Source organism: Pseudophryne corroboree, chromosome 5, assembly GCF_028390025.1.
Source record: "Pseudophryne corroboree isolate aPseCor3 chromosome 5, aPseCor3.hap2, whole genome shotgun sequence".
Classification (NCBI taxonomy): domain Eukaryota; kingdom Metazoa; phylum Chordata; class Amphibia; order Anura; family Myobatrachidae; genus Pseudophryne; species Pseudophryne corroboree.
The window spans coordinates 46,769,032-46,796,893 of record NC_086448.1 but is presented as its reverse complement, the minus strand read 5'-3'; the positions used below and the strand labels follow the sequence as shown (position 1 = coordinate 46,796,893).

At 48.7% G+C, this 27,862-nt stretch overlaps 1 protein-coding gene across 5 annotated transcripts in view; it reads right to left on the bottom strand.

The window, feature by feature from the left end:
* Positions 1 to 27,862, bottom strand: part of ZFAT (zinc finger and AT-hook domain containing) — a 352,244-nt gene that overhangs the window by 119,370 nt on the left and 205,012 nt on the right. For all 5 annotated transcript variants that reach the window (XM_063921238.1, XM_063921235.1, XM_063921239.1 and 2 more), the window contains exons 7-8: positions 20,819 to 21,051; positions 5,714 to 5,801 (exon numbers count right to left, since the gene is read on the bottom strand). In XM_063921238.1, coding sequence (XP_063777308.1) covers positions 5,714 to 5,801; positions 20,819 to 21,051 — 321 coding nt within the window. The remainder of the gene's footprint in view (positions 1 to 5,713; positions 5,802 to 20,818; positions 21,052 to 27,862) is intronic.

Genomic DNA, 27,862 nt, shown 5'->3' with positions numbered 1-27,862 from the left:
TTCCCTCACAAGGAAAGTTTTGTGTAAATGGAGTTACTGGTGCCGTGCGCGGTTCCATAGACGCTGCTTGGTAACATAACAAATGGAAAAGGCAAAGAGACACTCACATCAGGCGAGTGCCCAAGAGCCGCTCAGAGCGGAGGATAGTGTCTGGATTTCTTGTTTGTCCCTGAAATAAGGGAGCTCTAAGAGGCACTTGCAAAGTTACCGGAAACGTGTGTCTATATGTCTTCTGCATTTATATGTTAAACTTCAAACAGGTGAAAGGGAATAATTAACACTCCGCAACGCTCAATGGTGACTGCACCAGATGGGAGTCACGTGCGACAATTCACACAGCATCAAAGTCTTATATGTCACATAGTATTTAGATACAGAATACAGCAATGCTTCCAGTGTCAGCAAAGACAGATACTGGTATATGTGAGAAATCGGCAGATAGGTAATAGGTGGAAGTAGGGGGCACATAGGTAATAGGTGGGAGAAGGCGACAGATAGGCAATAGGTGGGAGAAGGGGGCAGACAGGAAATAGGTGGGAGAAGGCGGCAGATAGGCAATAGGTGGGAGAAGGGGGCAGACAGGTAATAGGTGGGAGAAGGCGGCAGATAGGTAATAGGTGGGAGAAGGCGGCAGATAGGTAATAGGTGGGAGAAGGCGGCAGATAGGTAATAGGTGGGAGAAGGCGGCAGATAGGTAATAGGTGGGAGAAGGCGGCAGATAGGTAATAGGTTGGAGAAGGCGACAGATAGGTAAAAGGTGGGAGAAGGTGGCAGATAGGCAATAGGTGGGAGAAGGCGGCACATAGGTAATAGGTGGGAGAAGGCGGCACATAGGTAATAGGTGGGAGAAGGGGCAGATAGGTAATAGGTGGGAGAAGGGGGCAGACAGGTAATAGGTGGGAGAAGGCGGCAGATAGGTAATAGGTGGGAGAAGGCGGCAGATAAGTAATAGGTGGGAGAAGGGGCAGAAAGGTAATAGGTTGGAGAAGGCGGCAGATAGGTAATAGGTTGGAGAAGGCGGCAGATAGGTAATAGGTTGGAGAAGGGGGCAGACAGGTAATAGGTGGGAGTAGAGGGCAGATAGGTAAAAGGTGGGAGAAGAGGGCACATAGGTAATAGGTGGGAGAAGGCGGCAAATAGGTAATAGATGGGAGAAGGCGGCACATACTGTAGGTAATAGGTGGGAGAAGGCGGCACATAAGTAATAGGTGGGAGAAGGCGGCAGATATGTAATAGGTGGGAGAAGAGGGCAGATAGGTAATAGGTGGGAGAAGAGGGCACACAGGTAATAGGTGGGAGAAGAGGGCACACAGGTAATAGAAGGGAGAAGGCGGCACACAGGTAATAGAAGGGAGAAGGCGGCACACAGGTAATAGGTGGGAGAAGGCGGCACACAGGTAATAGGTGGGAGAAGGCGGCACATAGGTAATAGGTGGGAGAAGAGGGCAGATAGGTAATAGGTGGGAGAAGGCGGCACATAGGTAATAGGTGGGAGAAGGCGGCAGATATGTAATAGGTGGGAGAAGGCGGCAGATATGTAATAGGTGGGCGAAGGCGGCAGATAGGTAATAGGTGGGAGAAGGCGGCAGATATGAAATAGGTGGGAGAAGGCGGCAGATAGGTAATAGGTGGGAGAAGAGGGATGATAGGTAATAGGTGGGAGAAGAGGGATGATAGGTAATAGGTGGGAGAAGAGGGCACACAGGTAATAGGTGGGAGAAGAGGGCACACAGGTAATAGGTGGGAGAAGAGGGCACACAGGTAATAGGTGGGAGAAGAGGGCACACAGGTAATAGGTGGGAGAAGGCGGCACACAGGTAATAGGTGGGAGAAGGCGGCACAAAGGTAATAGGTGGGAGAAGGCGGCACATAGGTAATAGGTGGGAGAAGAGGGATGATAGGTAATAGGTGGGAGAAGAGGGCACACAGGTAATAGGTGGGAGAAGAGGGCACACAGGTAATAGGTGGGAGAAGAGGGCACACAGGTAATAGGTGGGAGAAGAGGGCACACAGGTAATAGGTGGGAGAAGGCGGCACATAGGTAATAGGTGGGAGAAGGCGGCAGATAGGTAATAGGTTGGAGAAGGGGGCAGACAGGTAATAGGTGGGAGTAGAGGGCAGATAGGTAAAAGGTGGGAGAAGAGGGCACATAGGTAATAGGTGGGAGAAGGCGGCAAATAGGTAATAGATGGGAGAAGGCGGCACATACTGTAGGTAATAGGTGGGAGAAGGCGGCACATAAGTAATAGGTGGGAGAAGGCGGCAGATATGTAATAGGTGGGAGAAGAGGGCAGATAGGTAATAGGTGGGAGAAGAGGGCACACAGGTAATAGGTGGGAGAAGAGGGCACACAGGTAATAGAAGGGAGAAGGCGGCACACAGGTAATAGAAGGGAGAAGGCGGCACACAGGTAATAGGTGGGAGAAGGCGGCACACAGGTAATAGGTGGGAGAAGGCGGCACATAGGTAATAGGTGGGAGAAGAGGGCAGATAGGTAATAGGTGGGAGAAGGCGGCACATAGGTAATAGGTGGGAGAAGGCGGCAGATATGTAATAGGTGGGAGAAGGCGGCAGATATGTAATAGGTGGGCGAAGGCGGCAGATAGGTAATAGGTGGGAGAAGGCGGCAGATATGAAATAGGTGGGAGAAGGCGGCAGATAGGTAATAGGTGGGAGAAGAGGGATGATAGGTAATAGGTGGGAGAAGAGGGATGATAGGTAATAGGTGGGAGAAGAGGGCACACAGGTAATAGGTGGGAGAAGAGGGCACACAGGTAATAGGTGGGAGAAGAGGGCACACAGGTAATAGGTGGGAGAAGAGGGCACACAGGTAATAGGTGGGAGAAGGCGGCACATAGGTAATAGGTGGGAGAAGGCGGCAGATATGTAATAGGTGGGAGAAGGCGGCACATAGGTAATAGGTGGGAGAAGAAGGCACATAGGTAATAGGTGGGAGAAGAAGGCACATAGGTAATAGGTGGGAGAAGGCGGCAGATAGGTAATAGGTGGGAGAAGGCGGCAGATATGTAATAGGTGGGAGAAGGCGGCAGATATGTAATAGGTGGGAGAAGGCGGCACATAGGTAATAGGTGGGAGAAGGAGGCACATAGGTAATAGGTGGGAGAAGAGGGCAGATAGGTAATAGGTGGGAGAAGGTGGCAGATAGGTAATAAGTGGGAGAAGAGGGCAGATAGGCAATAGGTGGGAGAAGAGGGCACACAGGTAATAGGTGGGAGAAGAGGGCACACAGGTAATAGGTGGGAGAAGAGGGCACACAGGTGATAGTGGGAGAAGAGGGCACACAGGTAATAGGTGGGAGAAGGCGGTACATAGGTAATAGGTGGGAGAAGGCGGCACATAGGTAATAGGTGGGAGAAGGCGGCACATAGGTAATAGGCGGGAGAAGGCGGCACATAGGTAATAGGTGGGATAAGGCGGCACATAGGTAATAAGTGGGAGAAGGCGGCAGATAGGTAATAGGTGGGAGAAGGCGGCAGATAGGTAATAGGTGGGAGAAGGCGGCACATAGGTAATAGGTGGGAGAAGGCGGCACATAGGTAACAGGTGGGAGAAGGCGGCACATAGGTAACAGGTGGGAGAAGGCGGCACATAGGTAACAGGTGGGAGAAGGCGGCACACAGGTAACAGGTGGGAGAAGGCGGCACACAGGTAACAGGTGGGAGAAGGCGGCACATAGGTAATAGGTGGGAGAAAGCTGAAGAGAGGTAATAGGTGGGAGAAGGCGGCAGATAGGTAATAGGTGGGAGAAAGCTGAAGAGAGGTAATAGGTGGGAGAAGGCGGCAGATAGGTAATAGGTGGGAGAAGAGGGCAGATAGGTAATAGGTGGGAGAAGGCGGCAGATAGGTAATAGGTGGGAAAAGAGGGCAGATAGGTAATAGGTGGGAGAAGGGGGCAGATATGTAATAGGTGGGAGAAGGCGGCAGACAGGTAATAGTGGGAGAAGAGGGCACACAGGTAATAGGTGGGAGAAGGCGGTACATAGGTAATAGGTGGGAGAAGGCGGCACATAGGTAATAGGTGGGAGAAGGCGGCACATAGGTAATAGGCGGGAGAAGGCGGCACATAGGTAATAGGTGGGATAAGGCGGCACATAGGTAATAAGTGGGAGAAGGCGGCAGATAGGTAATAGGTGGGAGAAGGCGGCAGATAGGTAATAGGTGGGAGAAGGCGGCAGATAGGTAATAGGTGGGAGAAGGCGGCAGATAGGTAATAGGTGGGAGAAGGCGGCACATAGGTAATAGGTGGGAGAAGGCGGCACATAGGTAACAGGTGGGAGAAGGCGGCACATAGGTAACAGGTGGGAGAAGGCGGCACATAGGTAACAGGTGGGAGAAGGCGGCACACAGGTAACAGGTGGGAGAAGGCGGCACACAGGTAACAGGTGGGAGAAGGCGGCACATAGGTAATAGGTGGGAGAAAGCTGAAGAGAGGTAATAGGTGGGAGAAGGCGGCAGATAGGTAATAGGTGGGAGAAAGCTGAAGAGAGGTAATAGGTGGGAGAAGGCGGCAGATAGGTAATAGGTGGGAGAAGAGGGCAGATAGGTAATAGGTGGGAGAAGGCGGCAGATAGGTAATAGGTGGGAAAAGAGGGCAGATAGGTAATAGGTGGGAGAAGGGGGCAGATATGTAATAGGTGGGAGAAGGCGGCAGATAGGTAATAGGTGGGAGAAGGCGGCAGACAGGTAATAGGTGGGAGAAGGCGGCAGATATGTAATAGGTGGGAGAAGGCGGCAGATAGGTAATAGGTGGGAGAAGGCGGCAGATAGGTAATAGGTGGGAGAAGGCGGCAGATAGGTAATAGGTGGGAGAAGGCAGCAGATATGTAATAGGTGGGAGAAGGTGGCAGATAGGTAATAGGTGGGAGAAGGGGGCAGATTGGTAATAGGTGGGAGAAGGGCAGATAGGTGGGAGAAGGCGGTAGAACAAGAATAGATGGAAGAAGCCGCAGGCCCAGCGACAGGGGAGTACTACGGGGACATCTATGCCAGACCCCGAGACTCTGAGGGCCCGTGGTCACACAAGAGTCAGAGCTCCAGCCCAGTACCTGACAGCTGTTGCCTGCTCAGTCTGCCTGTGCCGCTTCAGTGTATACTGCAGGGCACAGACATGACGAGAGAGCTCATCCAATGTCATGATGTCACGCTGCTCTACAGAGTGAAAGAGGACCCAAAAGTAGAGCAGCAGAAGAAAAAGAAGGTAGGTGTGCGGCCCTGGCTGGGGAGACACAGCTGGAGGGAGGTTTGAGCAGGAGCCGGAGATTAACTGGTGGTGGGTGCTGGTGTGCAAAGAGACACTGTGACCGGTGAAGGGGGGTTGTGGCATGCTGGTGCAAGCTCCCGAGAGACACAGCGATGTGGTGGGAGGTTGTGCTGGTGCCGGACAGCCACCGTGTCCACGGGCTGCTGGTGTTGAAGAGACACAGTGACAGGGTGGAGAAGCGGTGGCAGAGACACGGTAGTGGCGGTGCGGTGCTGGTGCACTACTGCACAGAGAGGGGTATGAGGTTGGAGAGACACATGGGGACACTGCGGAGGACACTGGGATGGGCCAGGAGAGACACAGAGAGGATGAGCCGATAAAAGGGTCCATAGACTGGGACGCTTATGGAAGTGTGGCAGACGTGGCAGTGAGAACGGCTGCGGTCACTGCTCTCGTCTACATTACAATCTATCCTATTTTATATTTACTCACCCGGGTGGTTTGTTTTGATGTGGGACTTTATAAGCCGATCATCTGAAAACGACTTGTCACAGGCCGGGCAAGAGTAAGTCTTCTTGTCCTGTAAAAAACACAAAAACAAAACAAGGACACAATCAATAAAATTCCAGAATAATTGTGACTTATGAGCTGGTGAAGGCAAAGTATTGATCAGCCAATAATGTGATTGATGAAGCAGCGTTTTACCGCAGGGCTGAGTCCTATGTCGACAAAAAAAAACAAAAAAACACAGATAATAAGATTTTACTTACCGGTAAATCTATTTCTCGTAGTCCGTAGTGGATGCTGGGGACTCCGTAAGGACCATGGGGAATAGACGGGCTCCGCAGGAGACAGGGCACTCTAAGAAAGAATTAGGAATACTGGTGTGCACTGGCTCCTCCCTCTATGTCCCTCCTCCAGACCTCAGTTAAGGAAACTGTGCCCGGAAGAGCTGACCATACAAGGAAAGGATTTTGGAATCCAGGGTAAGACTCATACTAGCCACACCAATCACACCGTATAACTCGTGATAAACTTACCCAGTTAACAGTATGAACAACAACAGAGCATCAGACAAACCTGATGCAACCATAACATAACCCTTATGTAAGCAATAACTATATACAAGCATTGCAGAAGAAGTCCGCACTTGGGACGGGCGCCCAGCATCCACTACGGACTACGAGAAATTGATTTACCGGTAAGTAAAATCTTATTTTCTCTAACGTCCTAGTGGATGCTGGGGACTCCGTAAGGACCATGGGGATTATACCAAAGCTCCCAAACGGGCGGGAGAGTGCGGATGACTCTGCAGCACCGAATGAGCAAACACAAGGTCCTCCTCAGCCAGGGTATCAAACTTGTAGAATTTTGCAAAAGTGTTTGAACCCGACCAAGTAGCTGCTCGGCAAAGCTGTAATGCCGATACCCCTCTGGCAGCCGCCCAAGAAGAGCCCACCTTCCTTGTGGAATGGGCTTTTACTGATTTTGGAGGCGGCAATCCAGCCGCAGAATGAGCCTGCTGAATCGTGTTACAGATCCAGTGAGCAATAGTCTGCTTTGAAGCAGGAGCACCCAGCTTGTAGGATGCATACAGGATAAACAGCGAGTCAGTTTTCCTGACTCCAGCCGTTCTGGCTACATAAATCTTCAAAGCCCTGACTACATCTAGTAACTTGGAATCCTCCAAGTCACGAGTAGCCGCAGGCACCACAATAGGTTGGTTCAAATGAAAAGAAGACACCACCTTCGGCAGAAAATGCGGACGAGTCCGTAATTCTGCCCTGTCCATATGGAAAACCAGATAAGGGCTTTTACATGACAAAGCTGCCAATTCTGATTAGTGATGAGCGAGGTTCGGTTTTACTCGGTTTTACTCGGTTTTACTCGGTTCTCAAAACGGCATCTTATTGGCTATCCAAAACACGTGACATCCGTGAGCCAATAAGATGCCGTTTTGAGAACCGAGTAAAACCGAGTAAAACCGAGTAAAACCGAATCCGCTCATCACTAATTCTGATACACGCCTAGCCGAAGCTAAGGCCAATAGCATGACCACCTTCCACGTGAGATATTTTAACTCCACGGTCGCAAGTGGCTCAAACCAGTGAGATCTCAGGAAACTCAACACCACGTTAAGATCCCAAGGTGCCACTGGTGGCACAAAAGGGGGCTGAATATGCAGCACTCCCTTTACAAACGTCTGAACTTCAGGAAGAGAAGCCAGTTCCTTTTGAAAGAAAATGGATAGGGCCGAAATCTGGACCTTAATGGACCCTAATTTTAAGCCCATAGTCACTCCCGACTGTAGGAAGTGAAGGAAACGGCCCAGCTGGAATTCCTTTGTAGGGGCCTTCCTGGCCTCACACCAAGCAACATATTTTCGCCATATACGGTGATAATGTTTTGCTGTCACGTCCTTCCTAGCCTTTATCAGCGTAGGAATGACCTCATCTGGAATGCCTTTCTCCGCTAGGATCCGGTGTTCAACCGCCATGCCGTCAAACGCAGCCGCGATAAGTCCTGGAACAGACAGGGTCCCTGTTGCAACAGATCCTGTCTGAGAGGCAGAGGCCATGGGTCCTTTGTGAGCATTTCTTGCAGTTCCGGATACCAAGTCCTTCTTGGCCAATCCGGAACAATGAGTATTGTTCTCACTCCTCTTTTTCTTACGATTCTCAGCACCTTGGGAATGAGAGGAAGAGGAGGAAACACAGACAGGAACACCCACGGTGTCACTAGTGCGTCCACAGCTATCGCCTGAGGGTCTCTTGACCTGGCGCAATACCTTTGTAGCTTTTTGTTGAGGCGGGATGCCATCATGTCCACCTGTGGCAGTTCCCATCGATTTGTAATCTGTGTGAAGACTTCTTGATGAAGTCCCCACTCTCCCGGGTGGAGGTCGTGCCTGCTGAGGAAGTCTGCTTCCCAGTTGTCCACTCCCGGAATGAACACTGCTGCCAGTGCTTGCACGTGATTCTCCGCCCAGCGAAGAATTCTGGTGGCTTCTGCCATTGCCACCCTGCTTCTTGTGCCGCCCTGGCGGTTTACGTGAGCCACTGCGGTGATGTTGTCCGACTGAATCAGCACCGGTTGGTTGCGAAGCAGAGGCCCCGCTTGACTCAGGGCGTTGTATATGGCCCTTAGTTCCAGGATATTGATGTGCAGACAAGTCTCCTGACTTGACCACAGCCCCTGGAAATTTCTTCCCTGAGTGACTGCCCCCCACCCTCGGAGGCTTGCATCCGTGGTCACCAGGACCCAGTCCTGTATGCCGAACCTGCAGCCCTCTAGAAGGTGAGCACTCTGCAGCCACCACAGAAGAGACACCCTGGCCCTGGGGGATAGGGTGATCAGCCGATGCATCTGAAGATGCGATCCGGACCACTTGTCCAACAGATCCCACTGAAAAGTCCTCGCATGGTACCTGCCGAAGGGAATGGCTTCGTATGACGGCACCATCTTTCCCAGGACTCGCGTGCATTGATGCACCGACACCTGTTTTGGTTTTAAGAGGTCTCTGACTAGAGTCAGGAGCTCCTGGGCCTTCTCCGCCAGGAGAAACACCTTCTTCTGGTCTGTGTCCAGAATCATGCCCAGGATGGGCAGACGCGTCGTAGGAATCAGCTGCGACTTTGGAATATTCAGAATCCAGCCGTGCTGTTGCAACACCTCCCGAGAGTGTGCTACACTGATCAGCAACTGCTCTCTGGACCTCGCCTTTATGAGGAGATCGCCCCCAAGTATGGGATAATTGTAACTCCTTGCTTTCGCAGAAGCACCATCATTTCTGCCATTACCTTGTTAAATATTCTCGGTGCCGTGGACAGACCAAACGGCAACGTCTGGAATTGGTAATGACAGTCCTGTACCACAAATCTGAGGTACTCCTGATGAGGTGGATAAATGGGGACATGTAGGTAAGCATCCTTTATGTCCAAAGACACCATAAAATCCCCCTCTTCCAGGCTTGCAATGACCGCCCTGAGTGATTCCATCTTGAACTTGAACCTTTTCAGGTAAATGTTCAGGGATTTTAAATTCAATATGGGTCTGACCGAACCGTCCGGTTTCGGTACCACAAACATTGTGGAATAGTAACCCCTTCCCAGTTGAGGGAGGGGAACCTTTACCACCACCTGCTGGAGATATAATTTGTGAATTGCCGCTAACACTACTTCCCTTTCTATGGGGGAAGCTGGCAGGGCCGATTTGAGTTAACGGTGAGGGGGCATCACTTCGAATTCCAGCTTGTATCCCTGAGACACAATCTGTATAGCCCAGGGATCCACCCGTGAGCGAACTCACTGGTGGCTGAAATTTCGGAGACGCGCCCCCACCGCTCCTGGCTCCACCTGTGGAGCCCCAGCGTCATGCGGTGGATTTAGTGGAAGCCGGGGAGGACTTCTGTTCCTGGGGACTAGCTGTATTGTGCAGCTTCTTTCCTCTACCCCTGCCTCTGGCAAGAAAAGACGCACCTCGGACTTTCTTGCCTCTTTGTGATCGAAAGGACTGCATTTGGTAATACGGTGCTTTCTTAGGTTGTGAGGGAATATATGGCAAAAAATTTGACTTCCCCCGCCGTAGCCGTGGAAACTAGGTCCGAGAGACCGTCCCCAAACAATTCCTCACCCTTATAAGGTAACACCTCCATGTGCTTTTTTGAGTCGGCATCACCTGTCCATTGCAGAGTCCACAGGACCCATCAGGCAGAAATTGACATTGCATTTATTCTAGAGCCCAGTAGGCAAATGTCTCTCTGGGCATCCCTCATATATAGGACAGCGTCTTTTTATATGCCCCAGGGTCAGTAATATATCAGTAATATAATATCCTTGTCCAAGGTATCAAGTTCCTCAGACAGAGTATCTGTCCATGCTGCTACAGCACTACACATCCAGGCCGACGCAATTGCCGGCCTTAGTAGGGTACCTGAATGTGTATATACGGACTTCAGGATACCTTCCTGCTTTCTATCCGCAGGATCTTTTAGGGTGGCCGTATCCTGTGACGGCAGGGCTACCTTCTTAGATAAGCGTGTCAAAGCTTTGTCTACCCTAGGGGATGACTCCCAGCGTAACCTGTCCGTTGGCGGGAAAGGATACGCCATAAGTAACCGTTTGGGAATCTGAATTTTCCTATCAGGAGAATCCCAAGCTTTTTCACATAACTCATTTAACTCATGTGAAGGGGGAAAAGTCACCTCTTGCCTTTTTTCCCCAAACATATAAACCCTCTTGTCAGGGACTGGGGTTTCCTCTGAGATGTGCAATACATCCTTCATTGCTATAATCATGTATCGGATGGCTTTTGCCATTTTAGGCTGCAACTTTGCATCATCGCCATCGACACTGGAGTCAGAATCCGTGTCGATATCTGTGTCAACAATTTGGGATAGTGGCCGCTTCTGAGACCCTGACGGCCTCTGCGCTGTAGGATCAGGCATGGGTTGGGACCCTGACTGTCCCAAGGCTTCAGCTTTATCCAACCTTTTATGCAAGGAAGTAACATTATCATTTAACACCTTCCACATATCCATCCAATCAGGTGTCGACGCCGTCGGCGGAGACACCACATTCAACTGCACCTGCTCTGCTTCCACATAGCCTTCTTCGTCAAACATGTCGACACAAGCGTACAGACACACCACACACACAGGGGATGCTCTATTTGAGGACAGAACCCCCACAAGGCCCTTTGGAGAGACAGAGAGAGAGTATGCCAGCACACACCCCAGCGCTATATAACCCAGGAATTACACAGTAACTTAGTGTTTACCCAGTAGCTGCTGTATACACTGATATTGCGCTAAATTTATGTGCCCCCCCCCCCTCTCTTTTTACCCTCTTTCTACCGTGATTCTGCAGGGGAGAGCCTGGGGAGCTTCCTCTCAGAGGAGCTGTGGAGAGAAAATGGCGCTGGTGAGTGCTGAGGAAAAAGCCCCGCCCCCTCAGCAGCAGGCTTCTGTCCCGCGATTTTGTGTAAAATAATGGCGGGGGCTCATGCATATATACAGTGCCCAACTGTATATATGCTCTTTTATGCCAAGAGGTACTTAAATTGCTGCCCAGGGCGCCCCTCCCTGCGCCCTGCACCCTACAGTGACCGGAGTGTGCGGGTTTAATGTGGGAGCAATGGCGCACAGCTGCAGTGCTGTGCGCTACCTCATATGAAGACTGGAATCTTCTGCCGCCGCTTTCGAAGTCTTCTTGCTTCTCACGCCGGCTTCTGGCTCTGCGAGGGGGGCGGCGGCGCGGCTCTGGGATCGGACGACCAAGGGTGCGTTCCTGTGGGTTCCGGTATGAATGGTCGACCATGTTATGGTCGACAGTCATTAGGTCGACCACTATTGGTCGACATTTACATGGTCGACATGGACACATGAAAGGTCGACACGTGAAAAGGTCGACACGTGAAAAGGTCGACACGAGTTTTTTTTACTTTTTTTGGTGTTGTTTTTTGCGTAAAGTGACTGAGAACCCCAATTAGTGCACCGCGTCCCCTCGCATGGCTCGCTTCGCTCTCCATGCTTCGGGCATGGTGCCTTCGCTCCGCTACCGCTTCGCTCGGCACAGATTACCGTTCCAATCGTAGTCCACGTGGATCGTAAAGTAGGGAAAAGTTCCCCAAAAGAAAAAAAAGGTAAAAAAACTCATGTCGACCTTTTCATGTGTCGATCATTTTCATGTGTCGACCATGTCTCCATGTCGACCATGTCAATGTCGACCAATAGTGGTCGACCTAATGACTGTCGACCATAACATGGTCGACCATGTGAACGGATACCGTTTCTGTGTTCGATCCCTCTGGAGCTAATGGTGTCCAGTAGCCTAAGAAGCATGACCTATCCACAGTGAGTAGGTCTGCTTCTCTCCCCTCAGTCCCACGTAGCAGAGAGTCTGTTGCCAGCAGATCTCCCTGAAAATAAAAAATCCTAACAAAATACTTTCTTATTAGCAAGCTCAGGAGAGCTCACTAAAGTGCACCCAGCTCGTCCGGGCACAGATTCTTACTGAGGTCTGGAGGAGGGACATAGAGGGAGGAGCCAGTGCACACCAGTATTCCTAATTCTTTTTAAAGTGCCCTGTCTCCTGCGGAGCCCGTCTACTCCCCATGGTCCTTACGGAGTCCCCAGCATCCACTAGGACGTTAGAGAAAATGTTTTTTTGCTCTCCCGGCTGGAAAAAAAATGAAAACATTTTAAAACAAAAACACAAGAGAAATGTTGGCTTGTTGAAAAAGCAGCCGCTGTGTGGGCTGGAGCGATAAGCAAGAGAACGCGCCCTCTGATGTAACGCAGCACAGGCTCTCATGGCCCATTGTGGGGCACACGACTATAAGTGCATACGAGTTTTCAATCTGCCGCTGTTGTGATCAAAGGAGAAATGCGGGCAGTCTGGGAGTGATGAATCTTTATAAGAAAAGTCCGGTAGTAGCTTTTTTTTTTTTTTAAATATTCACCATATGGGGTCAAGTCAATTGGACGCAAATTTGCATCACAAAACTTGCACAGACTGCGGCAATGCGCTCAGCCGCTAAATGCATTTATAAATGCCAGCTCACGGGACCCACGGTGAGGTCGTGAGGCTTTTTTATACTAAGCGACCAGGGAGAAGTGCATGAAAAGTGGGGACGTCATGCTGGACCCCCAAAAGTGGTAAGCAAGGGACTAGGGTGTACGTGATTAGTACGCAGGCACACTTCCATAGGAATTAATGGAGCAGTAGGCACCCAGACAGGGAGTGTTTGGCGCAAATACAGAAGACGAGGAAAAGCTTTTCATAGGATCATACATCGTTACTACAATCCTCTGGGTATTACAATATCCCCCCTTTCCACGCCATCACTTTGCTGTATAATGTTTCTGTAGTGGGGGGTGTTACTGTCTGGTGATCACCAAATAATAACGACTAGTGGACTAACCTCTTTCAAATTAGGGTAACACCAGGCCAGCGGAGAGCCGAGCCATTCTCTCCAATCTCTGGACTTCTTAAACGCTTTCTGAAGTGTAGGATGTAATTGCCATGTGGTCAATCATGATCAAAAACTTTTAAGGGGGAATAGCAGAGACTCTGGGTGGCGGAATGGTGGAGATACTCTATTTTAGTCCCATTACTGCATCCTCTGGCTATTGAGATTTTAGGATAGTTACGATTCCCCCCCCCCAGCACTTTGGCGGTATATGTGGAGGACAAGTCCTACTCATCCCTAGCACTAATGGGGTTAAAAACAGAAAGTAGTAAGCAGACTTCAAACTCCTCCCACAGGACATAACTGAAGACAACAATCCGTGGAAGCAAATTACACGAGCGGAGGGGGGATGCGTTTAATTTGCCGGCTGTTGGGAACCAGACAACCGACAATGCCACCAGCCGGAATCCCGGCGCTACAGGACTATTCCCACTCGTGGGTGTGCACGACAGATCCTTTGGCGAGAACATCGCCTCGCTGCCGGCATTCTGGCGGGCGGGATGCCGCTGTCGAGATATTGACAGCCGGCATCCCGTCCGCCGGTAAATCATAATAAATGCCCTGAGAGACCCTTAAGACAATAAAGTCCCCTACATATTTGCCGCCGAGGTGCCCGACGGCTGATGAGGCCGACAGACCACCTGGCGGCTGGGGATGGGGGTAGTGAATGTTCTTCACTCCCTGACGTCACCTGGCCCTATAGTCCCGCATGCGAATATGGACGATATTGTCCACATTGGCTTCAGGCATAAACGACCCGGCACCAACGATGAACGACCGTGGGGCCGCACATCGTTCATCGTTGGTTCCTACAGACTGAGAGATACGAATAATTTATCGTTCATTACTGAACGAGATCGTTCATATCGGCCGCACACATCGGCAAGTGTGTAGGGTCCATTAGAAGTAACAACAAAAAACAGGTATGTTTGTTTGTTTTTTAAACACATTGTAACATTTGATTATGATGAATTCTCCATATGATTCATAGTTACAATGTAACCTGATGATAATCTGCTGCAGTAGGGTAGTACAGCAAGGAAAATAACAGTACATGGAATTGGGACAGGTGCATTGTGACCTGTGGAATGCGGCATATCTACAGCTATCTAACGTTGGAGCTTAAAAGTTTCCTTTTGAAATGAAATGATTGTTGTGCGGAGATCGTAAAATGCAAGCGCTTTCCCTCATAACCTCCTTGGTGCGTTTCCACGAAGCCAGAAACGCTCGCAGACTGGAATCCGCTTCAAAAGAACTTCAATCAATGCAGAGATTTCTTCCAGGTGAGACCGTTAACATCAAAGTCCCTCAAATAGAAGCTGTCAGAAGCTCTTTCCTCGGCTGTCCTCTGTACAATCTTCAAACTTCCTTAGTTTCAGGCAAATTAAACTTTCCAGCGTGCGCTAGAACCCAGTACACACCCACACCCCCATCCGAGCAAGCCTGCAGAAGTAAGGATGAACTGCCACCTCCATGGATCTTACTCACAACTAATTTGCAGGGTACTCAGACACCGAGCTTCTTGTAGCAGGCTACAATTGTTTCTTACAGGGCATAAATTCACCCGGAGATCCAGGCTCCACCGAAAAATCAATTAGCAGAGTAAACTGTACATTACAAAGCTTACATTCCAATGGAGTGTTATGCTATAGTGACACTGTTCCTGTACTGTCAAGGCTGAGAAGCACTGCCAAAGACTATCCTACTTCTGTTCTCGCCAAGCTATGCAGACTACACTCGACAAACAGCTGGCAAACATATGAACACGGATTACGATTGTGAGAACCCTTTGCGCGTTTATCTTTAATTTCATGTCTGCCAATAGCTGCAAGTTATTGTCTAATATTGTGACTTTTCTTTTTGTTTAAATACGAAGAGATTGTGGGTCCAGTCAGCTGGAATAACAGCAGTGTGAGGTTTTACACTGATTCCATCCTCTCCATTTATTACAACGGCACCCGGAATAAACACAGGTGTTGCTTTAAGACGGCGTTGCATCGCTCTGCAAAACCATTAACCCTTATGCAGGATCTGCCGAGATTCCAGGATGATGACCTTTATTTTTAAAGCGGTAATCATTTAAGAAAGGCAAAGCCTGGTAGGTTGTGATTTTTAAATGACTGGCGCTTTAAAAAATAGGGACAAACTTGTCTGAATCTCGCCAGAGCCTGCATCTTGCTATTTACATACACCCTTCATTACTGAAGATGAGCTGATGTGTAAATGCAGGTTGGGGGGTATTAATGTAGCCGCAAAGATTTCCAGCGCACAAAAATCTGGATTCACGCACGGAAATTCACTGCGAAATCGTGTGGGTTTTTTCCCCACGCGATGCTGGATTTTGAGGCTTTTTACGCTCTATTCCGTGCAGCTCATCAGCCGTCCCCGGGGACCCGTGCGCGGGGTAAAACCCGCTAACTGAATAAGTCCGGTGCGGCAATTAGTCGTGGGGTAAACCCTGTGGGTTATTGAATACCCCCAAAGTAGCAAAATAAATCATCGAATGCTTGTACATCATCTTACACAGTAAAGTTGTGTACACACTAGCCTATTTGAACGAATGGATGATTTCCGACGGATCGCAACGACAAATCGTTCACATTGTTCAATGTGTCTGCACTATCGCACACTCCTGTGAGTCATTCTTCGCATCTTCACTTCTTGATCGTGCAGTGTGTACGGACAACTTACATATATTGCCGATATATCTATAAGGACCAAAAGCTACCGAACGACGCATGGTATATCGGGCGGTCGTTTTTCAGATTGCACTGTGTGTATGCACTATATCGCTTGTCTGGGAGTTCAAGGGAAATTGGGATGACCATCGCGTTGTCTGCACATCATCTGATGTGTACCCAGCTTACGTCAACAGAATAATAATAATAATAATAATAATAATAATATAGTAACAGAGCTGCCACCTAGCACTTTATGAAAGAACATTAAATCATGCAGGAGAAACAGGAGATGATTGGCTGGTACTTTATCTCTCTCCACACTTTGATAAATCTCGCACATAGGGGGTCATTCTCACCCATTCTGTCCCTGCTGCGCATGCGCCGGCACCGTAGTGCACCGGCGCAAGCCAGACGGCCAAAGGCCGTAGCAGGGATGCGATCGCCTCTGCCTGATTGACAGGCAGAGGCGACCGCTGGGTGGGAGGGGGCGGATCGGCGGCGTTTGCCTGCCGTTTCGTGGGTTTGGTCCGGCCAACGCAGGCGTGGCCGGACCGAACGGGGGGCGGACCGCAGAGACGTCACACGCAGCCACTGTGGGCCAGGGGAGCGATGAGTAGCTCCCGGACAGCACGCTAAAGCTGCGCTGCCGGGAGCTACTCTTGAAGTGCAAAGGCATCGCCGCTGCACTTCTACGAGGAGGGGCCGGACAGACATGCGGGGCGGACTAGCCCTGTGCTGGGCGACCCCCCGCATGTCAGGGAAGAAGATCGTAGCTGTGCTAAATATAGCTCAGCTACGATCAACTCGGAATGAGCCCCATAGTACAGTACGAACTGCAAAACTATCAGAGTACACCGGCCAACCAAAATCCCCCCCCCTCCCCTATGATTAGGGTCACAGTCTGCCAATCTCCAGCTGGACAAGGCAAGAAGATCATCTTTCCATCGTACAAGATCATCAGCAGCGCTCCCTGCTAACATGCCTCCATTCAAGCAAATATTGTTGCTACCGGAGATTCTCGTGCGTGCTCACTTTATTCAGACGCGCATCCTCTTCTGACATCTCCAGCACTGCATTTACAACATGCCTGCGGTGCATAAAATGAAAAGCAATTTCAAACCTTTCCATAGGTATAACCCCGACGAGCCTGAGCTGGCGCTGACGGCAGCGTGCTGCCAATTCTTTGCACCTATTCCAGCGGCGTAGAGCACAGCTGCAATTTAACGGCAGGGAGGCTGAATAATTGCACACATTAGAAGTTTTACCACCGTCTATAAATATAGATCACTGTACACATTTTCCTTTCGCAGAGCACACCTGGGCTCTTAGCTGCACATCATTAACGGGCAGGAACGCTCGTTTTCTACAACAGGACGAGGTCTTTGCCTACAACGTTAAATGACACGGACGGGAAAATAAATTGTCACAGAGCCGCACGTCTGAGAAGAAGGCCTTCATTATGTTACCTAGTCTACTCCCACCCACCTACCGAACTCTCTGCTGTGCGGCGCCTGCCGCTGCTCCCTACAGGTAAATGGGACTTAATTAAAAGCCTGGCTTTAACCTTCACAGTGGCTCCTATTGATCACCGCAAGCACAGAACATACAGCAGATACTGCTACAGTTTCACAGCTGAGGCCGATGCGACAGTGCTGGGCTAATTGGATATGGGGTCATCAGGTGAATGTTTGGTTTGCTTGGTCCTGAAGTTACAACACGTCCTTCACAAGCAGGTGTATTTTCTCACTCCATGTCACAGAAATTCCATCAGTGGTTCTATATCGCTGTCCCACAACGACTTAAAGGAACGTTCTTCCGCAGCAATGAATGCAGTTTGCGACCAACATATAATAAATGGATGAACAGCGCGTTAATGATGAAATAAGTGTGGCCTAGAGGGCGCAACAAAAAGCGGAGGTCCTGCTCTGGGAAGCGTTAAAAAGATGCACCTTTAACACATTCAAGTCAAGGAAGCAAGAAAGGTTGCGATGCGAATATAACGCGTTTTCGGCAAAAGAGGTTGCCCGACGTTAGCAGAGATTCCCGGGAACTGTGGGATCACTCACGTCAGGCATCCCTGTGGTGCACAGCGTATTGAGGTTAGATGTACGAGGACACATATGTGCGGTTTTTTAAACGTTCACATTCCAAACTTGTTCTTTTTGTCTTGCATGAAAGGCCGTCATGTATCTCCCATTATGAATACTGTCACGTGGGTAATGAAAACGCCAGCTTTAAAAAACGTACTAAGGGATTTATGAACTAGCAGGGGCATCAGAACGTTTGAAGTTTGTGTGTGGGGTGAGGGGCAAAATATAATCTCAGTTCAGCGCCACCTTAGATTGGTCGTTATGACTGCTAAACTATGAGGAGTCCTGGGGGTGGAGCCACTGGGGGGAGGGGCGTGGCTACTAGAGAGGAGGCGGCGGCACCATGGGGTAGGCCGGGAGTCTGACAACCAGAGATGGAGGGGAGGCGGTAAGATGACCATGGAAGAGGTGAATCCGGCTGCTGGGACCATTGGGCAGCAGGAGAGGCTTTGCATTCAGGAGACCACCGGTCGCAATACAGATAGCGGGATTCCAGCTTTTAGATGGCCAGCAGGGGAAGCGAGCGCAACGACAACCCTTGCGGGCTCGGCAGGTTCTATTCCCACTCTATGAGTGTCGTGGACTCCCACGAGTGTGAATAGTCCCTGTCTGGCGGGATATTGGGGGGTTCGGGATCCCGGCGTCGGTATTGTGACCGGTGGTCACATAACCTCATTCCATTAGCTGGTACTTTATCTCTCTCCAAGGCTTCGTTCATAGACATCTCAATCGCTAAAGCTACAAAATCTCTGTTTTCACACGTTCCAATGCACAATGTTTGGAGATTTGTACTGTGTGAACTGCTGATGACACTTAATGAATACTGGATACGGAGAATAATATATAACCCTAACTATGCTTTGTTGTCTCCTGTGAGATATTCCACTACCATCAACCACCAGATGTCCGTGAGCAGTGTGGGAATCGTTACTAGCGCTGGGTCTGGGATGCATGAGGAGCTTTGGAAAGAAGGGAATAGTAAGAATTGTTTATTTAGCTATTGTATGCTTCTTCCGGCATGATGTACATAGGCAGCATAGAAAACCTGCGTCGCTTTTGATGCTGAGGGGATCTTGTAATTAGAATGCATTTATGTTTAGTATTTCCCATTATGGATCACACCTTCATGATTTGCTTACCCCACCAATTGTAACCTTGGTAGTGGGCTCAAGATGGCTGCTCGCCTGGGACACTGGTTGTTGAGGATCTCACTGTATATTTGGTCTCCTAACACTTATCAAATCTCCAGGTCATGCTCATCCCACCCATTGTAACCTATGTAGTATCAACGATCCCTGGATCGGATGATTCTGTGAGTTTCAGCTATTTAGTATTCTACTCTCTGTATTTTGTAGCTTCCCCCACCCCAACCATATTTATCACATCCACAGGTAATGCTTACTCCACCTACTGCAACCTACGTACTGCACCACCAAGATGGCTGCCTCACAAGAAACATGGGATGCCGTGGTCATTATATAGCTCATATTTTGCATTCATCCACTGTAACTCTTGTAGCACACCCAAGATGGCTGCCTGTCGTATGTTCTATTTTTACTGCAAATATAAAACAATTTGTAGAATAGCACTATATAAATATTATCATCGTGATCATCAATTACCCTTGGATGGTGGCGACAGCACTAAGTAGTAGTGGACACGAAACACGGGTATGACTTATTACGTATAAGTATCACACTTGCAACAACCAATCATAATCAAGCATTGATCATTGTACATAGGTAATATTTAGTGGTCATTGGTGGTATGTAAATGCTGAGGTTATAAGAAGGGACTATGGCCACTCTCGGGTTGGACCTCACAACGGTTGCTTAGTAGCCAGAACCATTCCTACATAAACACCTCGCCAATTTTATAGCTGGTCTGATTGGACTTTCCCTGTGTATAGAGGCCAGACCATGCCCGTGATCCAGGTCTAGTATCACCTGTGTTATATTACTGTAATATCTGATCTTTTGTACATATACAGGCTAACTATTTACTGATATTTCATATTATGTCTAGTTCTTGCCTTTACAGATGTCTCCTCGCTAACCTATCATCAAATCGCACCAAAGAGCCTTGTTTGGCACGCCACAAAAAATGCAACTAAGCATGCGACATACGCAGTGGCCGATATGACTAACCCCAGGTATGCGTCTCGCAACATCGTGAGAACTTACACTGCCTAGTGCAAATGTTTCCCCCCCCCCCCTTCATCATGTTTCCGGACAGACCACAAAGGATTATTACAAGGCTTAATGTTTGGAAAGACATTGTTCTAAACAAACTGAAAAAGTAACTTGAACCTTATAAACATATAAAAACGGTAGGAACGCGGACACCAAATAGCACAGGACAGCTTTACTCAAAACTAAAAAATAGACTTGGTTTAAAGTCGTGATGAAAAAAACTAAACTTTTACTTATCTATGATCAATCTGCCAGTCATTGCAATTGTTCCACACCATTCTACACTCCCCTGCTTGGCTTATATGAAAAAGCCTGAGAGGATGTCAGTGCCCCTCCCCTGAGGAGAGTGGGGGCGGAGCCATTACACCCACCAGGAACTGAGTGGAGAAAGTTGGTAATAGTTAGTTTTGCTTTCATTTAAATTTTAGTTTATTGACATCAACTAAAACTCAGTTTTTAGCTTTGGATAAAAGTTATCACCTCAAGGGGGACTGAAGTACAATTCGTTTTTTTTACATTTTTAACAATTTATTTATTTTTATTTTTTTGGGAGGGGGGAATCAACTTGGGTCTTATTCACTGATCTAACTAAACAATGGAAAAATTAAGTTTATCAGAAGTGTAAGAGTTATTTTATTATTTCACAGACTTTCGTGTACCTACCAGCTCTGTGTGGACCTTCAGGTGGGACTGCAGCTTGTACTTGTCAGGGCTGGAGTAGTTGCATCCCGCTGCCGGGCACTTCATGGATATATTACTGTGTTTCTGTATGACGTGACGCTTCAGGCAGTTCTTGGTAATGGAGGAGTAGCTGCACTGGGAGCAGTAGTACAGGTGTTCTCGGGTGTGAGTCCGGATGTGCATATCGTAATGGACCTGATACCAGAACAGCTTACCTGTCAGTAAAGGCAAAACGGGCGCAACGCGTAAATCAGACAGGAGCAATGATTAAAAACATAAACCCATCAGTCCAATGTTATGTATAAAGTATAACGCCCATATCCTAAACGTTCAGGTATCCCCCCCAGAGACACCAATAACAAGGACACACGCTACAGAGCTTATAGCTGTGATGTAATGTGAGCCCATGGACAAGACCATACAGATGTGTCCTCATACATCTAGCCTCAATACGCCATGCAGCACGAGGTGGGAGTCAGCCGCCAGGCCGCGTACAACTCTACTAGCTAGGCTGCACCAGGAGACTGTGCGGATTAATTTGATATGTAACGCTTGTATATATCTGTGCTTCCGAGTCTCTATATAATTGCACAATAGAACGTGGTATGGAAAAAAGCCACTGCAGCGGCATCGAAGCACTTTATATTCAGGTTCAGAGACTCTGTCGCACACAGATAAAACAAGTGTCACATATCAAATCAATCAGCGCAGTCTCCTGGTGCGTTTAAAAAGACACTCCTGATGGTAGCAGAGTCTCACGGGACATAGCGTGCCATGAGGAGATGTTTGGTGCGACTTTGGCAAAGATGCATGAGGACACGCTGTGGGACAGTGCCCCAGCACCAATAGGTACAGCACCCTAAATACTATTATTAGATGACTTCAGTTGTTGTATAATACAGAAGAAGCCTGACATTAAGATCCAATGTTTCAGGCTGTGCCAGGCTACATGGTCTCCGACAAAATGTCTGCCTCCACTGTGCAGGTGACAGCTCTGCTTTAAGGGTTTTTTAGGTTTTTTTTTCACTTTCAGTTCTGTGTATCGGATGCACATGCTGTATATACACAGAGTAGGTCTGAGTAATAGCCAATATCTCGGACTTACAAAGTCTTCTCTATCCTCCACTCCTCTGAGAAACAAATTTCTAGGGTCACCCACATGTAGAGCAAGTTGCCACGTCAGTGGGTACAGGCCTCTCCAACGGCAAGCACAGTTTGTCAGTATTGCTAATGACATGTTTATTGGTTCATTCAAACATGGGGCACAAGATCTAATTACTGCGTGCAGTCTTTCTGGTCAATTCAATTAGCCTCAAGGGGGCAAGTTGTGTTGCAACGGTGTGGAAAAGCCTCCAAATACCCCATCTCGCTGCCTCATTTTCCCCCAGACTTGAAAATCCGTGAGTCCATAGGTATCACAAGTGAAGCTTATAGCCCATACTCACTCCTAATTGAATAGACATCGATGCTTTTATGATATACATCAGGTCCCATGAGGCTAAACTCCCTGGGGGGAGCTTCAGCTGTACATAATGGAGTCAATACGGTATAGTCTACATCATGGGTCTTCAACCTGCGACCCTCCAGCTGCTGTGGAACTACACATCCCAGCATGCCCTGCCTCAGTTTTAGCATACCTTAATAGCAAAACTGTGGCAGGGCATGCTGGGATGTGCAGTTTCACAGCAGCTGGAGGGCCACAGGATGAAGACCCATGGTCTACATCTTAACAGAGCGGCACTGGAATGTCAGAATAACACTGAACAATCTACTTTATTTCCATAATGCATGGCAAAAAATAAAAATTGAGGAAGGATTCACTAAACCTTCTAAAGGGGACAAGTAGTTGCCCATAGCAACCAACTGGATTCAAGCTATCATCCATCTACATTACTGTGTTCAATTCTGGTGGGCACATCTTCAAAAAGGATATTAAAACATTAGAGACTGTACAAAGAAGGGCAACTAAAATGGTGCATGGCCTACATCACAAAACATACCCAGAAAGACTGAGAAATCTCAATATGTATAGTTTGGATCAGAGAAGGGAAAGGGGGGACATGATAGAAACTTTCAAATATATCAAGGGATTTAACAAAGTCCAGGAGGGAAACATTCTCCAAATGAAGAGAAGCAATAGGACACGAGGACATGCACTGAGACTGGAGGGGGGAGGTTCAGGGGAAATCTGAGGAAAAATGACTTCACAGAAAGGGACAAGTGGAATAGCCTCCCATCAGAGGTGGCAGAGGCTAAGGGGGTCATTCCGAGCTGATCGCTAGCTGCCGTTGTTCGCAGCGCAGCGATCAGGCTAAAAAGAGGCATTTCTGCACATGCGTATGGGCCACAATGCGCACGCGCGTCGTACGGGTACAAAGCCCGTTGCGGTTGTGCTCAGGTTGTAGCAAAGTTTTCAGTCGCACTGACGGCCGCAAGAAGATTGACAGGAAGGGGGCGTTTCTGGGTGTCAACTGACCGTTTTCAGGGAGTGTTTGCAAAAACGCAGGCGTGTCTGAAAAAACGCAGGCGTGGCTGGGCATTTGCTGGGCGAGTGTATGACGTCAAATCCGGACACGAATAGGCTGAAGTGATCGCAAGCGCTGAGTAGGTTCAGAGCTACTCAGAAACTGCACAAACTGTTTTTGCAGAGCTCGGCTGCACATACGTTCGCACTTCTGCTAAGCTAAAATACACTCCCCAGTGGGCGGTGGCATAGCGTTTGCACAGCTGCTAAAACTAGCTAGCGAGCGATCAACTCGGAATGACCCCCAAAGACAGTAGAGCAATTTAAACATGCATGGGATAAGACATAAGGATATCCTTACAAAGAACTAAGGATTAAATGAGGTTTGAGATAAAAAATCTGGCTAAAAAAAATAATAAGATTTTACTTACCGGTAAATCTATTTCTCGTAGTCCGTAGTGGATGCTGGGGACTCCGTAAGGACCATGGGGAATAGACGGGCTCCGCAGTAGACATTGGCACTTTAAGAAAATTTAGATTCTGGTGTGCTCTGGCTCCTCCCTCTATGTCCCTCCTCCAGACCTCAGTTAGAGAAACTGTGCCCGGAAGAGCTGACAGTACAAGGAAAGGATTTTGGGAATCCAGTTTAAGACTCATACCAGCCACACCAATCACACCGTATAACTTGTGATAACTTTACCCAGTTAACAGTATGAACAATCACAGAGCATCAGATCAACCCTGATGCAACTATAACATAACCCTTATTTAAGCAATAACTATATACAAGCATTGCAGAAGAAGTCCGCACTTGGGACGGGCGCCCAGCATCCACTACGGACTACGAGAAATAGATTTACCGGTGAGTAAAATCTTATTTTCTCTAACGTCCTAGTGGATGCTGGGGACTCCGTAAGGACCATGGGGATTATACCAAAGCTCCCAAACGGACGGGAGAGTGCGGATGACTCTGCAGCACAGAATGAGCAAACACAAGGTCCTCATCAGCCAGGGTATCAAACTTGTAGAACTTTGCAAAGGTGTTTGAACCTGACCAAGTAGCCGCTCGGCAAAGCTGTAATGCCGAGACCCCTCGGGCAGCCGCCCAAGAAGAGCCCACCTTCCTTGTGGAATGGGCCTTAACTGATATAGGTAGCGGTAACCCAGCCGCAGAATGAGCCTGCTGAATCGTGTTACAGATCCAGCGAGCAATAGTTTGCTTTGAAGCAGGCTCCCCAAGTTTGTTGGAAGCATACAGGCTAAACAAAGATTCTGTTTTCCTGACCTTAGCCGTTCTGGCTACATAAACCTTCAAAGCCCTGACCACATCCAGTGACTCGGAATCCTCCAAGTCAGTAGTAGCCACAGGCACCACAAAAGGTTGGTTTATATGAAAGGATGAAACCACTTTCGGCAGAAATTGTGGGCGGGTCCGCAATTCTGCTCTATCCGCATGGAAAACCAGATAAGGGCTTTTATGCGACAAAACCGCCAATTCTGACACACGCCTAGCCGAAGCCAAGGCTAATAGCATGACCACCTTCCACGTGAGATATTTTACTTCCAATCTGAGTGGTTCAAACCAGTGTGTTTTCAGGAAACTCAACACCACGTTAAGATCCCAAGGTGCCACTGGAGGCACAAAAGGGGGCTTAATATGCAGCACTCCCTTTACAAACGTCTGAACTTCAGGCAGAGAAGCCAGTTCTTTTTGAAAGAAAATGGATAAGGCCGAAATCTGAACCTTAATGGAACCCAATTGAAGGCCCAAAGTCACTCCCGACTGTAGGAAGTGAAGGAAACAGCCCAGCTGGAATTCCTCCGTAGGGGCATTCCTGGCCTCACACCAAGCCACATATTTTCGCCATATACGGTGATAATGTTGAGCCGTCACATCCTTCCTAGCCTCTATCAGCGTAGGAATGACCTCATCCGGAATGCCTTTTTCTGCTAGGATCCGGCGTTCAACCGCCATGCCGTCAAACGCAGCCGCGGTAAGTCTTGGAACAGACAGGGCCCCTGTGCACAAGTCCTGTCTTAGAGGCAGAGGCCACAGGTCCTCTGTGAGCATTTCTTGCAGATCTGGATACCAAGTCCTTCTTGGCCAATCCGGACAATGAGTATTGTTCTCACTCCTCTTTTTCTTATGATTATCAGCACCTTGGGTATGAGAGGAAGAGGAGGAAATACATAGACCGACTGGAACACCCACGGTGTCACCAGTGCGTCCACAGCTATCGCCTGAGGGTCTCTTGACCTGGCGCAATATCTCTGCAGCTTTTTGTTGAGGCGGGATCCATCATGTCCACCTGTGGCAGTTCCCACCGACTTGCAATCTGCGTGAAGACTTCTTGATGAAGTCCCCACTCTCCCGGGTGGAGGTCGTGCCTGCTGAGGAAGTCTGCTTCCCAGTTGTCCACTCCCGGAATGAACACTGCTGACAGTGCGCTTACGTGATTCTAAGCCCAGCGAAGAATTCTGGTGGCTTCTACCATCGCCACCCTGCTCCTTGTGCCGCCTTGGCGGTTTACATGAGCCACTGCGGTGATGTTGTCTGACTGAATCAGAACCGGTTGGTCACGAAGCAGGGACTCCGCTTGACGTAGGGCGTTGTATTTGGCCCTTAGTTCCAGGATGTTGATGTGAAGGCAAGTCTCCTGACTTGACCACAGCCCTTGGAAATTTCTTCCCTGTGTGACTGCCCCCCACCCTCGGAGGCTTGCATCCGTGGTCACCAGGACCCAGTCCTGAATGCCGAATCTGCGACCTTCGAGAAGGTGAGCACTCTGCAGCCACCACAGGAGAGACACCCTGGGGGATAGGGTGATTAACCGATGCATCTGAAGATGTGATCCGGACCACTTGTCCAGTAAGTCCCATTGGAAGGTCCTCGCATGGAACCTGCTGAAGGAAATGGCCTCGTATGATGCCACCATCCTTCCCAGGACTCGAGTGCAGTGACGCACTGACACCTGTCTTGGTTTTAATAGATTCCTGACCAGTGTCATGAGCTCCTGAGCTCTCTCTATCGGGAGATAACCCTTTACTGGTCTGTGTCTAGGATCATGCCTAGGAGAGGCAGATGAGCTGTAGGAACCAACTGCGACTTTGGAATATATAGAATCCAGCCGTGTTGCCGTTACACTTCCAGAGAAAGTGATACGCTGTTCAGCAACTGCTCTCTTGATCTCGCTTTTATGAGGAGATCGTCCAAGTACGGGATAATAGTGACACCTTGCTTCCGCAGGAGCACCATCATTTCCGCCATAACCTTGGTGAATATTCTCGGGGCCGTGGAGAGACCAAAAGGCAACGTCTGAAATTGGTAATGACAATCCCGTACCGCAATTCTGAGGTATGCCTGATGAGGTGGATAAATGGGGACATGAAGGTATGCATCCTTTATGTCCAGAGTCACCATAACATCTCCCCCTTTCAGGCTTGCAATGACCGCTCTTAGCGATTCCATCTTGAACTTGAACCTTTTCAGGTATATGTTCAGGGATTTTAAATTCAATATGGGTCTGACCGAACCGTCCGGTTTCGGGACTACAACATGGTCGAATAATAACCCCCTCCTTGTTGAAGGAGGGGAACCTTGACCACCACCTGTTGAAGATACAATTTGTGAATTGCAGTTAACACTGTTTCCCTCTCGTGGGGGGAAGCCGGCAGGGCCGTCGGTGAGGGGGCATCTCCTCAAAGTCCAGCTTGTATCCCTGAGACACAATATCTATTGCCCAGGGATCTAACAGGGAGTGAACCCACTTATGGCTGAACTTACGAAGGCGTGCCCCCACCGGGCCTAGCTCGGCTGTGGAGCCCCAGTGACATGCGGTGGATTTTGTAGAGGCCGGGGAGGACTTCTGATCCTGGGAACTAGCTGTGTTGTGCAGCTTCTTTCCTCTGCCAAGAAAGGACGCACCTCGGACTTTCTTGTTTCTTTGTTCGAAAGGCTGCATTTGATAATGTCGTGCTTTCCTAGGCTGTGCAGGAATATAAGGCAAAATATCAGAATTACCAGCTATAGCTGTGGAGACCTGGTCCGAGAACCCTTCTCCACACAATCCTCAGCCTTCCATATGCCTCTTAAGTCGGCATCATCTGTCCATTGCATATTCTACAGGACACGTCAAGCAGAAATCGACATAGCTTTGACTCTAAGACTCAGTAGACTCATGTCTCTTTGGGCATGTTTTTTATATATATATCTCTTAAGACAGCATCTTTAATATATATATATATATACTCTCCCAATCAAAGAGTCACTCCTGGGCTACCAATACGGTGAATCATTAAGGTGCTTTATTGAATAAAGCACCTTAATGATTCACCGTATTGGCAGCCCAGGAGTGACTCTTTGATTGGGAGAGCATGTGTGAGGTTGGCAAACCTCTGGAGCGCACCCTGGCAAGTTACTGAAATATCCTGTGGAGTGCCGGCTGAGCAGGTTGGATGGATATATATATATATATATATATATATATACACATACATCTCTCTATATCTCTCTCTATATATATCTATATATCTATATATCTATATATATATATATCTATATA